Source organism: Corvus moneduloides, chromosome 4 (genome assembly GCF_009650955.1).
Source record: "Corvus moneduloides isolate bCorMon1 chromosome 4, bCorMon1.pri, whole genome shotgun sequence".
Classification (NCBI taxonomy): Eukaryota; Metazoa; Chordata; class Aves; order Passeriformes; family Corvidae; genus Corvus; species Corvus moneduloides.
Window position 1 is genome coordinate 5250401 of NC_045479.1, and position 12919 is coordinate 5263319.

Sequence of the window (12919 nt, forward strand, 5' to 3'; positions counted from 1 at the left end):
CTCCTGGCCACTCACAGTAACCTTCTCATCTCTATGATGTGTGGCCTTTGTCTCCCCAAATCCCTCTCTCTGCACCAGCTCTGGCCTCTGCCGCCTGGTCACGTTCTCTTCCTTGCTGGCTTTTCCATCTTTCGTCCCTTTTTTCAACTGCAGAGTGCTTCTACTGAATTCAATAGGCTCTGTTCAAAGCCTTAGGTGTGCCAGCCCTTCATTCCCTGCTTGCCTTCTCTGTCCCTCTGTTTCACATTTCAGCACCCGTATTTCACTTCATTTGGACTTGGAGGTAGCTTGAATCTTTGAGGTGTGGACATGGAGGTATTGGAAACAATTTCAGTTTCTTACTAGTATTTGCAGAAGAGAGCAGGGTGGCTTTTTTTTTTTTTTTTTTCATCTTTTAGGGATTGGAGAGGCAACATTAACCTCATCTGGTTAAAGCAAAAACCACTGCGAGAAGTGTGGGTATGCATTGTATAAGAGAGCCTGTAGGGCAGTGCTGCAGTGGCCTTCCTCTGAAATGAGAGGCAAGTAAAACTGCTAAGGTGCAGAGAGGAAAAATATCTGTACCTGGCATCTCCTCCTGCTCAACAGTCTGTGTGTAGCCAAAAACATACAGAATTTTTGTATGAACATGCCAGGGTGTACTTCACTATGCTGTGATCAGGTGTGTGAGCCCAGCTAGAATCTCTAAAAAACCCCGGATCTAGAAAACAGCCAGAACACGAACCACTACTTGCCCCGAGCTGGGAGTATTTTCTGGAGCTGTCATGGTGATCAGTATCTCTATTTCAGCCCTACTGACACCAGAAAGGAGAGCTCATGTTCAGCATTAATGGGAATTTGGAGTTTGAGTAGGATGAACAGTGTGGGTGTTGCACCCAGCCAGCATTAGAGGGTTATGGAGAACACGTACCGTCCCAGGGTCTCGTAGTAATGTGTCCTAATTCAAGGAACGTGCCCAGGGAAGCAAGGAGAGAAAAGAACACCACGTTAGCAGTGTCACACCAGCACAAGTCAGCAAGGAGGAGGGCAGATGGTAACACAAGTTGTGCAGCTCCTGTGGCCTCCCTCAGGAAGGCACAAAATAGAAAAACCATGTGACTCTTCACTTGGGCAATTCTGCACCCACTGAAGTTCCTCTGTCTTATTTTCTATTCTGTCCTTTCCGGGGGCAGCATTTGTCCACCTTTTCACACTGCTCACTCCCTGCACTGAAAAAAAATCCATCTCCTTCCTGCTGTTTCTGAAAGTATTAAAAAAAATCTCCCACTGAGAAAAATGATATTCCTTTTGTATTAGTCATCTGTGTGTAGAGAGCCTGTCCAGAGAAGGGGATTTTCTTTGCTTTGTTTCTGAAAACCTTGCCTCCCTGCTCCCAGAATGTCTTTGGTGACCTCTGTAGGGATGTGACCTGCTGAATGAAAAACCACTGACTTCAACAAAGCTCCCTGTCGGGTGATTAAGACATGAAGAGCAGTCTCCTTGAGCTACCAGTTGATAAAACACCTCCCTGTGATGAAGGAGGGTTTGGATCTTACAAAGGTAAATTACAAAGGTTATCTTTCCTGATAAAGCCCAAAGAAACCGAGTGTGTTGGTCAGTAAGGTGCTTTGCAGTGGCCGATTGGTGCCTATCTGTTGCGCTGTGGGCTTTGGCACAGGTGGAGAACCAGAAGGCTCAATCCAGGCTGCAGGCTGGGCAATGTCTGGGAGTGACTTCAGCTCGGCAGCAGTGCTCTGGTGTTTGCATGCACCTTCCAACACCTGCTCCCTTGGCTCCCTCTGTGCTCCAAAACTTACCTTTTGGATGGGAGTTTCCAAGGAGCCTCCTGCACACATATGGTGGGTGACAAGGGGGTCCCATGGCCTTCCACTGTGCTGACAGTGCTGGGGTAGCTGGGCGGGCTGGGGAAGCGACACAGGGCAGTGTTGTTGGCATTGTTGATATTGGCATTGGAGCCTGAAGATGAGTAGCTGCTGGGAGTGAAGGTGGAGTCCACCAGCTTCTCGTGAGATGGAGACTCGGTATCTCCGTGGTTGTTGCCAGACTTATTGATGTGCAAAGGTCTCTGGGTGGTGAATGTCTGGGGGAAGCCACTCCTGCCGTCACTTTGGTAATAGCTCACATGGTTTCCAAACAAGCCTCCAGCCCTCTGTCAGAGAAACAGAAAGGATTTTTCCTTTGTTAGTGAGATGTGCAAGGGCCCAGGTGTTTTCATTCTTAGACTGTTCTTGAGGGAAAAAAAGTGAGGAGCAAAGTGAGCATGGTGGCACTGGTGCTCCCTCTTCCAGCAGGCAGTGTGTGGACTTCTCTGTCACGGACTAGGTACACACAGGCTGGGATTCCAGAGGACTGGCAGGTGAATATATGTCTGTACACCTCCCACCAGTCCTGGGAGTCCAGGATGCAGTATGGATGCAAGGCTCAGGTAGCTGCTGACTGGTTTTCCCAGTGCAGTTGCAAAGGAACATTTAGACATGAGAGGGAATTTGAGAAGAGCACCAGAAACTATTAATCACCTGGGGGAAGAAATGAAGAGAAATTTAATGAGCCAGTTATGTACTGTTTAGATGGTGAGTAATGAGGGACTGACAGCATCTTTCTGTAAAGAAAGGAGGAAAATTCCAAAGGAGAAGAAAAGTTACCAGAGGAAACAATTATAAAAAATAGGAATGAAATAAGAAAGAAAAGATTTAGCTAAGTAGCTCAGAAAATTTTCTCTTGCCATAGGAGCTCTATTGGGTTCTAGTGCACTTTTTGGAAGGATGCTACCAGTGCCACTGAAAGGAGTGAACAAAACACTGAAGTGTGCCTGGCTGCTGCTTTGCAGATTGCAAGATGGCTGCACTGATCTGTTCTTTAATTTAGGTTTCATGAGGGAATCTTCCAGTGAGAAGTTTCCCTTGAGAGAGAGAGAGAAGGAATTGGGATAAAATTGTGCCAAGACCTTAGGACCTTTCACTTAGGATCTAGGTCCACCACTGTTTTCTAGTAAGATCTACAAAACAAGGAGCGCCCAGCTGAAATGCAGAATACACAAAAGAGAATGTAACACTCTGAACTCAGCCTCAGCTCACAAACTTGTTCAGAACCTACCCGGAAGATATCATCTTCAGAGGCAGCAGAAACAGCTTCTTTCATGGCCTTGTCCAGCTCTTCTTCAGCTGTCAGGTCTCCAGAGATTGCTCGTCGGATCTCCGGCCCTATGTCGTGGAGTGTGCGCAGACCAGCCTGCAAAACAGCAAACTATAGAGCTTCATATCTCCGAGTGGGCACAGGAGAGACAACAGCATTGCCATTTCTCCCTAAACACTGTGGAGCCCTTTTACTTAGCATAGCACCCCCAGCTCCTAGAACACCAACAGATTCTGTCCTTTCATCTCCACCTTAGAGAGAGAGAAACTCCTAGCAATACAAACCAAGGAATGTTTGTTGCTAGTCCCTGGCTTCATCACAACAGGACATAGATGTAAATCCACAGGCTTGACTAAGCAGCTCTTGGTGTTGTGCTTTCAACTCTGAGTTCTCAGATCCACAACCAGAAGCTCTAGAGCAGCCGCAGTTCCAGTTGAACCGTGTACTCTGGTGCCTCTGAAAATCTCTTTTTTTTTAATCAGCAGCTTAAATATGGATTTAATAACTAAGCTTCTGGCATCTTGACCTGGAGAGTCCTCAAACCCCTCACTGACTGTAGTCTGTTCCAAAGAGTCCATCTAGGGTGGTAAGCTGTGGGTGTACCGAGGCCTCATTCTGTGTTTATGCCCACATCACAGCACTTTTCAGCTTGCTGAAACTCCAGAGTCACCCTTTTTCCTCAATGTACCCTCAAGGGACATAAATAGTACTGCTTGTACAGTCAGTGGGGCTTTCTCTTTCTGTCACACAGCCTGGTAGTCTACTGAGTGAACATGTATCACAGTGGGGAACAGATCCCAGTCCTTACAGTCTGATGCCTTGTCCATTAGATGGCCTTGGCATCCAGGTCTGCTTTTTGCTTTTTAAGTGATTTTGCCTCCTGGCAACATGCAGACTCCTCAGAATGGGTCAAATGTATGTGGGAGTAAGCAAATGTCTGTAGGACATTTCATACCAGTTCTCTAAAAGGATCCCAAATTTCAAGTATTACTGGCAGATTGATAAACTGTGATTATACCTCACGTGTGCCTTCCATTTCCAGAGCCAAGGGATTGTGAGCCCATGGTACACAGGTATTTATCCAAAAGGATTGGTGTGATAATTCAAGGAGTCTGTGAGCTCCTTTCCAGTAGGGACAGCCCATTGCAACCCCCAGAATGGTTAAGAGGGAAGTGGGGCCACCTGTCTCTACTGTACCACCCCTGTCCACTCGGGGCCCGCTTGTCACCTGTAAGGACAGCGCATTGCGCTGGGAGGGCTTCCCCACCAGCCCCTGCTCTTTACGTTTCTTGAACTTCCGGAAATACTCCTGGATCAAGAAGGTGGCGTAGAACTTCCCGACGGTCACTTCGTCATCTGCAAGCAATAAATTAAATAAGCAGCTGATTTTAACAGTGTATGTGCTCACGTGAGCCTCGCAGAAACACTGGGCACTGCAGTCCATCTCTGCTTTTCATGGCATCAGGATGCGGGGCCGAAGGAAGGGATTGCTCCACAGCCAGAGCTTGCTGCAAATAGTCAGGAGGAGAGGTGCAGGTGGCATTTGGGCAGACTGGCTCTGCAGGCAGAGAACCCCTGTAGTGGGAGTACATCTAACCTTTGCAGTCTCTGGTGTTGGTTAACCACAAAGGATCTCGTTACAGCAGCAGCCTCCCAGTCTGGGTCAACACATGCGGCTGTCTTGTGACAGCCTGGGGTCAGACTTATTCACAGGCTGGGCTCACCAACAGCATCTGACCGATCAGCCATCCCAGGCCTGATCTGACCCTTCCCTGCACTGGAATTCTGTCCCTTTGTGCCTAAACATGGGTGTGAGTGAACAGAGAAGATCATCTCTCCCCTGAAATGTGCTCACAGCTGTGTTCCCACTCAATAAAAACTGTCAGTCAGCCAAAATGGGCACTACCATTTTCTCCAGGTAGCTCTCCTCCCTTCTTCAAAGCCACTGGCAATTTTAGAAGACATGGTCCACTGACTTCAGACAGGCTGAGCAAGGCTCAGGACCTGGCTGCACCTGCTGGCCGCCTGCCAAGCGCTGTTTTGTGCCCATGGGGCCACCTGGAATGTCAGTGAACGCCACACAGGATGACTATGCACCAACTCCTCGTTATCCACATTTTCTTCTTTCCCTGATTTCTCAGCAGTAAGAACAGGACATTTATGTTAGTATAGAACTGATCTCAGCCTGATGAAACACAGATAGCTTGTAGAAGAAAGCCTGTCCCCCATACTCCACCTGATGATCACAAAGTGCAGTAGGACATGACAGGTGGGGGAAAAAATCAGAGCGATTCAGAGACAGGGACAAGACCCTGCACTCACCACCTGCGGGAGGCACCACCTGGTCCAGCAGCTTCATACTGGTGCGCTTCCAGATTTTCTTAATTATTGCTCTCAGCTCTTCGTTGGCTTGCTCCAGGTTACCTGCAGGGTGAAAATCATCAGAGACAGGAATTACACAGACCCTGCAGAGGAGCAATTTAATGTCTGGCATGGCAGTCTCAGGAGGTAAATATCAGAGTGTTTTCAGGAGTGGAAAGTTTTGGGCCAAGAGATGCTCAGAGCATTCCTAAAGCTCCCTCACAGCAAGACGCTTTCTTCTAAATATGCATAGTCATCTCTGGGTAGGTAGGTGACTTTCCTTCTAGATATCCATTTCCTCTCAAATGGGTCACCTTCAATTTTATTTCTTGATTTATGTACATTCAAACCCCTCTCTTCTCTCTGTAGGTGTCTGAAACCAGTATCTTGTCCTCCTAAAGGTGCTGTTCCTGCAGTTTTTCTTATTTCTCCCCAGCACTAAGGCTGCTGAGGGTGTTGCACAAGGCTCTGCATGGCAGTAGCTCCTGTAACAGGATGCAGTGAAGATAGGGACACTGAGTAACTTGCTGAGGATGCAACACATGGACAGCATCAAAGGCAGAAATCTGACTCAGGAGGGCTGTTTCCAAACTCCTGCTCTGACCACTTGAAAGATTCTGCTACAGCAAGAGAGAAAGCAGTTTGAGGCTTTAGATGGTTTCCCAGGAGTTCACTGGCAATGACTCTGAGAGTTTGAGACTCAGACAGACAAGAAAATTGAGTCCTTTTTGGGTCTCTGTTTCATAAGACACAAGATGTCTTACAGGGATTGTGGGTGGCTTTTCCTCAGGAGAGTCTCTTGAGCTGCAGTCAAATTCTGTTTAGCACAACTTTCAAAGCCTTAATATAATTTTTTCATTTTGCCACTGTTTTATGGCTCAGCTGTGTACAGCTGGCACAGTAAGGTAGAGTTCTGCTGGTCTCTGCTTCCCCATGCCTGAAATGTAATGCAGCCACTCCTGAGGCAGAGGTGTTTAGCTGTGAATCACAGACTTTCACGCTCTTTTAATGCATCTCATTAATGCATGAAGCCAGATTTTGACTCAGGACCAATAGCTTTCATTACAGCAGGTGACAGAGTGCAACAAAGAGGACAAGCTGAGCCCCAAATCTTGTCTGCTTTCCTCAAATATACCTGCCGTCTATGCAAAGCCGTTATCAGTCCCTTTACTTCTCATTTGTCTTTACAGCACCACTGTTACTACAATGTAATGTTAATTCATGCTAGTGGAAGCGCAGGAGGAGTTTTTGTGAGATGAGACTCTCGAGTCCAAGCTCTTTTTTTCTCTCTTGGACTGGAAGATCAGTGGCAACAGCAGTCAAAAAGTGGCTCAGCTCTGCAGACAGGGTACAAAGAAGAGGCTTCTTTGCCCTTTGTCCTTCTCCTAATTGCTGTGTGAGCAGACATTGATCTAAAACTTTAAACTTTCAGATCACTGTGAAGAATATGATCAATAATTTGAGATGATACTATAGGAAGCACTGGCTTCCTAGGTAGTGGGAAACACTGTGTTCTCCCTAGAAGATATTATTCCTCCAAACCTCTTTACATAGCTTTTTGTCCCATGTGCTGCATATGAGTAATTTGGATCATTTTACACAAGATGTCCCTGTTGGTTTATTCCTGCTCAGGACACCTTGGCACGAGAACCGCTCTGCTACCTTTGTACCCTTGCAGTCAGCAAACTTCTCACCTTCTGTCTTGATCCTCAGTGCTGTTCTGACCAATGCAAAGAGAGTGGCATTGAACATGACGGTCCCATCACTGTTCAGTGGCATATTCATGGAGACAAGGCGCTGTGGGATGAAGAGAAGAAAGACAACAATCACACTGCCACGCATGGACTGAAGCATGCTCCTCCTCACTCCTCATGATGCCCTCCAGACCTGCCGTCGCTCTTATGTGAATATCCGTGGCTTGTGGATTTAGTTACACAATGAGAATGCCCTGTTATTTCTATCTGCCCTAATCTCTCTTGAGATGGGTGTTTAGCAGTACAAGCAGATGTGTGTTCTTGGTGCTTGAGAGCTGTGTTTAGCACAGGTGTGCTCTCCTAACCAGACAGAGGGCTGATGGCCCTGGCTAGTGCACAACCCACTTGCTGGTGACCCTCCAGCCCTCCACTGAGTGGCTGCAGCCCAGAGGAGCTGGAGAGAGGCACAGGGCAGCCCAGGGGTTGTTCAGACTGTCTTGGGGTGACTTTATGATGTATATCCCATATTGCTGCCCTATGCCCAGAAATTAACTCTGTGCCTTTCTATGCCTCTAAACTGAGCCTAAGAGGGGGAAGGAAAAACTGAGCAAAACTTTCTCAAAGCAGTTTGCAGCTTGTTCAAGGTCAACAGCGATAACTTTTTTTTCCCAGCTGCGGCAGGGGAGGGAGGAAGCACCTGGCTTGCTGTTCCCAGTTTTTGGCCAGTTGTTCAGCTTCTTTTTCTCCGGAGAGAGACTGAGAGTTGAATTTTTTTTTTCCTTCCCTGGAATTTCAGATTTTCTCCCTTTTCCACTGGACTGCTTCAATATCAGAGCACATCAGGAGGACTTTCCACCAGGCACAGAAGGCCTGGCCCTGGGCCAAGCCCCAGCTCCGAGGAGACCAAAGGGAGGACTCTGACACTTTCCCAGTTTTTTTCTCCACAGCGAGAGATTTTATTATTTAGCATTATTTTCCTTCTCCTGTGTGTTTGTTAAATACATAGTTTTTATCTCTCTCACTTTCCTTTGAAGAAAATTTATTTTTCCTGAACCTGGTGGGGGAGGGGTGGTGACCTGCCTTCTCTCAGAGGATATATCTCTAAATTTGGCCAAACTGGCACACAGACACACGCTGTTGCCAGCTCTGCCTGGTGGGCAGCGAGCTGGGATGTGCCCAGCTGGGATGTGCCAGTGAGTGAGGCAGGGTAAGCTAGAAAATGCCACTGCAGGCTGTTCAGTGTAAAACAACTGGTCTGGTGGGAGGCAGCCCTGCCCACAGCATGGGGGTTGGAATCAGAGGATCTTTAAGGTGCCTTTCAAGGCAAAGTTCTCTGCATTCTCTGAGGACTCTCTGGTTTAGCTGCTGTGAGCCCAGCCTGCCCCGAGCCGCAGAGTCCCTTACTTTGCAAGCCACGCGGTGAGGGCAGAGCTTCCCGAAGCCCAGCGGGGGCTGGATCCGCCGGAGCAGCGTCACCACATCCAAGTGTTTGATCCGGCCCCTAGAGAAGAAAGCACAGTGAGGGCTGCAGCCTGACCTGCTGGCCTGCCTGCAGAGTGCAGCTACAGCTAAAAGGGTCACTAAGATCTCGCCAGCCTCATGCTGCTGCTCCCTGTAGCCCAGGCATAGCTTAAAGTACTATTTCAGGCCTCTTGCATTTGGTGCCTTCTGCAGGATTTGCCCAGCACCCATTTAACTTCTACTTGTGCAGAAATCCCAGCTGTCACTCATACTTGAGTCAATACTTGCAAGAACTGACCTCAACCTTTTCAATGTTGCAGTTTCTTAGTGCGTGAACCAACAATTTGGGGTTGTCCCCCCATTGCTGACCTGCTCAAAATAAATATCTGCTTATTTACTTGTTGGTCTGAGACCTATAGCAGGCAGAGAGGTGCAAAGGGTCTGTTTTTTTCCTTGTGGTTTACCTCCCACGTAGATAGCCCCAAGCCACTGTCTTTTAATACTTGTTTATGCTTTGGGCTGTCACTAGAGTGAGCACAAAACAAAGTACTGAACTTCCTCCACAGCAGCAGTTGGGTTTCTCTTAAGTTTGGTAAATGGCATCTCGAAAGAAGAATTCTCTCATGGAGGGAGGCTCTACCAGAGTCAGAGGAAGGGCATGGGAGATGGATGGGGAAGAGGAATAAAAGAGCTTCCGATTTATGAACAGGGAGGAACAGGATGTCATCTGAACTGAGTGGCTATCTATTATATGGCTTCAACCACTGCAGTCTTGCCTTCAAACAAGCACAAATAGTAGCATCTGTTTCATTAACAAATGGTGTATTTATTAGAAGTCTGTGCTTATTCTCCATCGATATTAAAAATCCCCCCACAGGAAGTCACCATGAATGGGAAGGAGTGTTTAAATTTATGTATCACTCTCGTAATGTGACACGACCTTACATATGGCAGAACCTGAGCCCAGATTAATCTTGGCACTATGTCTCCTAAAGAAATCTGCTTTTAGTTTACACCCAAATCTCTTTTGCATTATGCTTCTGCATTATGAAGGGGGCTTTGCAATTACAATTGTCAACTGTACAGTCATGCCACAGGGATCTAAATGCACTTCAAGCCTAAGCATGTGTCAAACAGAGCATATAATACTGAGTGTCAGTTAAGCCCTCATGTGAGTTGCTCTAGTGTAACTTTAAATCCCTGCAAGTTTGCTGTTGTGAATAACCCCGCAGACAACGTAATGCAGCCGTGTGAATGCACAGGTTGTGATGGGCATATATGACATATGACAAAACCAGAGATTTGAGCACAGCAGCTCTGCTGTGAGTTCAAAGTCAAGCAGAAGAGTCACAGCTCAATATCCCAAACAAATACAACAATAAACCAACCCTCTCATCTCCTTTTCTCAATCTCCTGCTGCCCCTCACCAAGTCTGTATCTCTCCCCGACAGAAAGTAAAGCAATGGCCCGACAGGTAAGAGTGCAGCCTAAATGCTGAGATTTCTGTGAGTGTCTTTGCACTATGGGCTTATGGATTCACCAGCAGTGCCTTGTGGTGATACCTATTTTAGGAGTTTTGTACAAAAAACCCCAACAAACCCCAACAGTTCCTGCAGGAGGAACATGGCACTTACTGCACTGGCTCTAGAGCACAGAAAATAATGGGCCTGTTCTCCCGAGGAGCTCTGATATCCAGGCTGGGTTACTTACTTAGCTTCAGGGTCATACTCTGCCCAGATCCTTTTAAACTCATCCAGGTGGTGTGGTCCTAAAATGGACCAGTCCCGTGTCAGGTAATCGAAGTTATCCATTATAACAGCTACAAAAAGGTTGATGATCTGCAAACAAGGACAGAGATGATGGGATGGATGAGGCAAGGAACAGCAGATTTTACCAGGTTCTCCATTTAATGTCTGGATTTGGACTCACAAAAACTAGGAAGCCGTTGGGGTTATTCCTCCATGGCATCCCCCCAGTTTAAATGGGAAGAGCCCAGAGGTGGAATAATCTCAGCTGGTTACATTTTTCTCTTCCCTACTAAATGGATGAGGCACAAATTTGCTGAATTCTTAGATGTGCTGTTGTGGCTTTTTAATTTACCTGTGTCTTTGCCTGGCAGAAGGGGGTGGGAGAACCTGGGATTTATCTTCGATAGGCAGTGGGGCTGAGATAAAAGTCCTTTCTTCTGGCCTGAGACTAAAACTTTTAAAATGTTGCTGCTGTTCACTGGGAGAGTTTTGGGCACTGCTGCCAGCTGCAGAGCGTGTGCTGTCGCTCTGAGCAATGCCGCATTGCCAACACGGAGCAGATGCAAGTGGGATATGTGTATTCTCACAGTCATTGCTGCTGGCAGGGGAGGAAAAACCTGCTCAGCAGCCAGAAGGAACGTAGGAGGGAAGGTGGGAAGTGTGGCTGAGGCGTTGCTAGCCTCAGCATAGCCCACAACACACTAATTTGGTTTTCTCATTGAGAGGGAGGGCAGAAGAGGGGTCCTTTGCTGTGCACAAAGGATTGGGCTTGGAAACAGAGCATCCCCCCAGAGCTGGAGGGAGGCAGGGAAGGGGTGTTGTCACTGAAGGGATGCTGCTGGGAAAGACCCCATGGGGACATTCCCCCTCTTTGAGATCATTCTTCTCCTGTGCATTGCTCATGTCTGGGGAAGCTCAGTCTGACAGAGGGAAGGTTTTGGGTTGGGTGGACTCACCAGGAAGGCACAGAGCATGTAGAAGCTGATGAAATAGAAGACGGCGAAGCTGCTGCCACAGGAGTGATCGGCTTCTGTGGAGTTGGCTGGCTCCGACTCCGGGTCGCACTTCTTGTCCGGGAGACATGCCAGCATGATTTCCTGCCAGGCCTCACCTGTGGCACACCTGGGCGAGGCAAAGGGCAGGGGAAGACAGCAGTGACCTCAGATGTGACAGGGACTGGCCCATTAGCAACCTGTTCCTGCTCCCATGAATATAAATGGGAATTTTGCCACTGAGGTCAATTAAGAGCAAGTTAGGCCGATGGCTTTGACATCCCCTGGCATACCCTGCTCCTCTGTTTGGTTTTGTTGCCATCATCAGTGTATCATTTCTGACTGGCTTTGCCTGCTGTGGGTACAGGGCTCTCATGCTCCAACCACAGTCATGGAGATGTGTGTGACAAGGCTGTGGATTGCATCTAAAAATGTCCTTCAAAATTACAGCAGTGTTGAATTTGTGCCAGCTTCCCACCCCTTCAGCACCCCTCCCTGGCCCCAGCTGGAGTGGGATGATGTGCTAAGCTGAGCTAGGCATGGCCATGCCACAGCATGAGTTCATCATGTCCCTTTCTCTGCTGGAAGTCACACTGGTCAGATTTGACCCAAAGATGTTTTTGATGCATGTCAGCACTGGAGAGCACTGAAAACTGGCTACCTTCCTTCCACTTGCCTCCCTCCCCAGCACTGAGCATTACCAGGGTGAGCTGCTGGGGTACAAGAGACTTAATGGACTTAATCTGACACAATTCCCAGGCTCCCCTGCTGAAGGACATGTTACTACTCACCTCAGGAACATGACATGGTAGAAGGAGATAAGCTGTGCCCGAGAGCAGAGGAATTGTGCTCCCAGACTGACACAATCCAGAGCTGTCATACACCCACCTGAAAAGCAGCAGCACTGCCTGGGGGAAGGTCTGGAAGTTATTGTTGCGGTTGATTTCTGTGGTATCGTTCAGCGCAATTTTACCAAACACCTGGCAGAAAGCAGAGGTCTTTTCAGATTAGCCCTGCAAAATCCCCAAACCTCTTGTCACCCGTAACTCTCGGCCTCACCCTGACTCTGATATTTAATGGAATCTGCTCTTCTATTAAAAAAACATTTCTGTGTGTCTTTCATATTTGTTGTTGCTTCCATGATAAAGCTTGTGCTTTATCACCAGAAAAGCACTAATTTTGCAACAAGAGGCATCTTCTGTCAAAACAAGGTATCCTTCCTTATTCATACACTGAATGCATGGCATGGGGCCTTGTTTTAACAGGCACTCAAATGGGAAGGGAGTCCAGCTGAAAGAAATCAGTAATAGAGAAGAAAAGGCTCTTTCCTTCATTGCTTATCTTTGTCAGGGGGAAATGATAGCAAAAGACCAGCAGCTGCAAAGCCTCGACCTTCCATCTCTGTGGGGGGCCTTGGATCTTCACAAAACCATGTGAAGTTGCCTTGGATCTGGAATTGTCCAAGTGCCTGCCCTTCTATAGTCGTGCTTGTCACCAGCAGGTGTTTCAGGGGTCCTCCCAGAATGCAGCA

The 12919-nt window shown here is 47.7% G+C and overlaps 1 protein-coding gene across 20 annotated transcripts in view; it reads right to left on the reverse strand.

Moving 5' to 3' along the window:
* CACNA1C (calcium voltage-gated channel subunit alpha1 C) overlaps positions 1–12919 on the reverse strand; it is a 465854-nt gene that overhangs the window by 13773 nt on the left and 439162 nt on the right. For 9 of the 20 annotated variants that reach the window (XM_032106990.1, XM_032106993.1, XM_032106992.1 and 6 more), the window contains 9 exons: positions 12277–12368; positions 11353–11518; positions 10359–10486; positions 8592–8688; positions 7188–7290; positions 5455–5556; positions 4361–4488; positions 3094–3228; positions 1797–2149 (listed from right to left, as the gene is read on the reverse strand). In XM_032106990.1, coding sequence (XP_031962881.1) covers positions 1797–2149; positions 3094–3228; positions 4361–4488; positions 5455–5556; positions 7188–7290; positions 8592–8688; positions 10359–10486; positions 11353–11518; positions 12277–12368 — 1304 coding nt within the window. Of the gene's footprint in view, positions 1–910; positions 938–1796; positions 2150–3093; positions 3244–4360; positions 4489–5454; positions 5557–7187; positions 7291–8591; positions 8689–10358; positions 10487–11352; positions 11519–12276; positions 12369–12919 lie in introns of all 20 variants that reach the window. The other 11 variants (XM_032106978.1, XM_032106982.1, XM_032106975.1 and 8 more) reach the window with 2 other exon arrangements.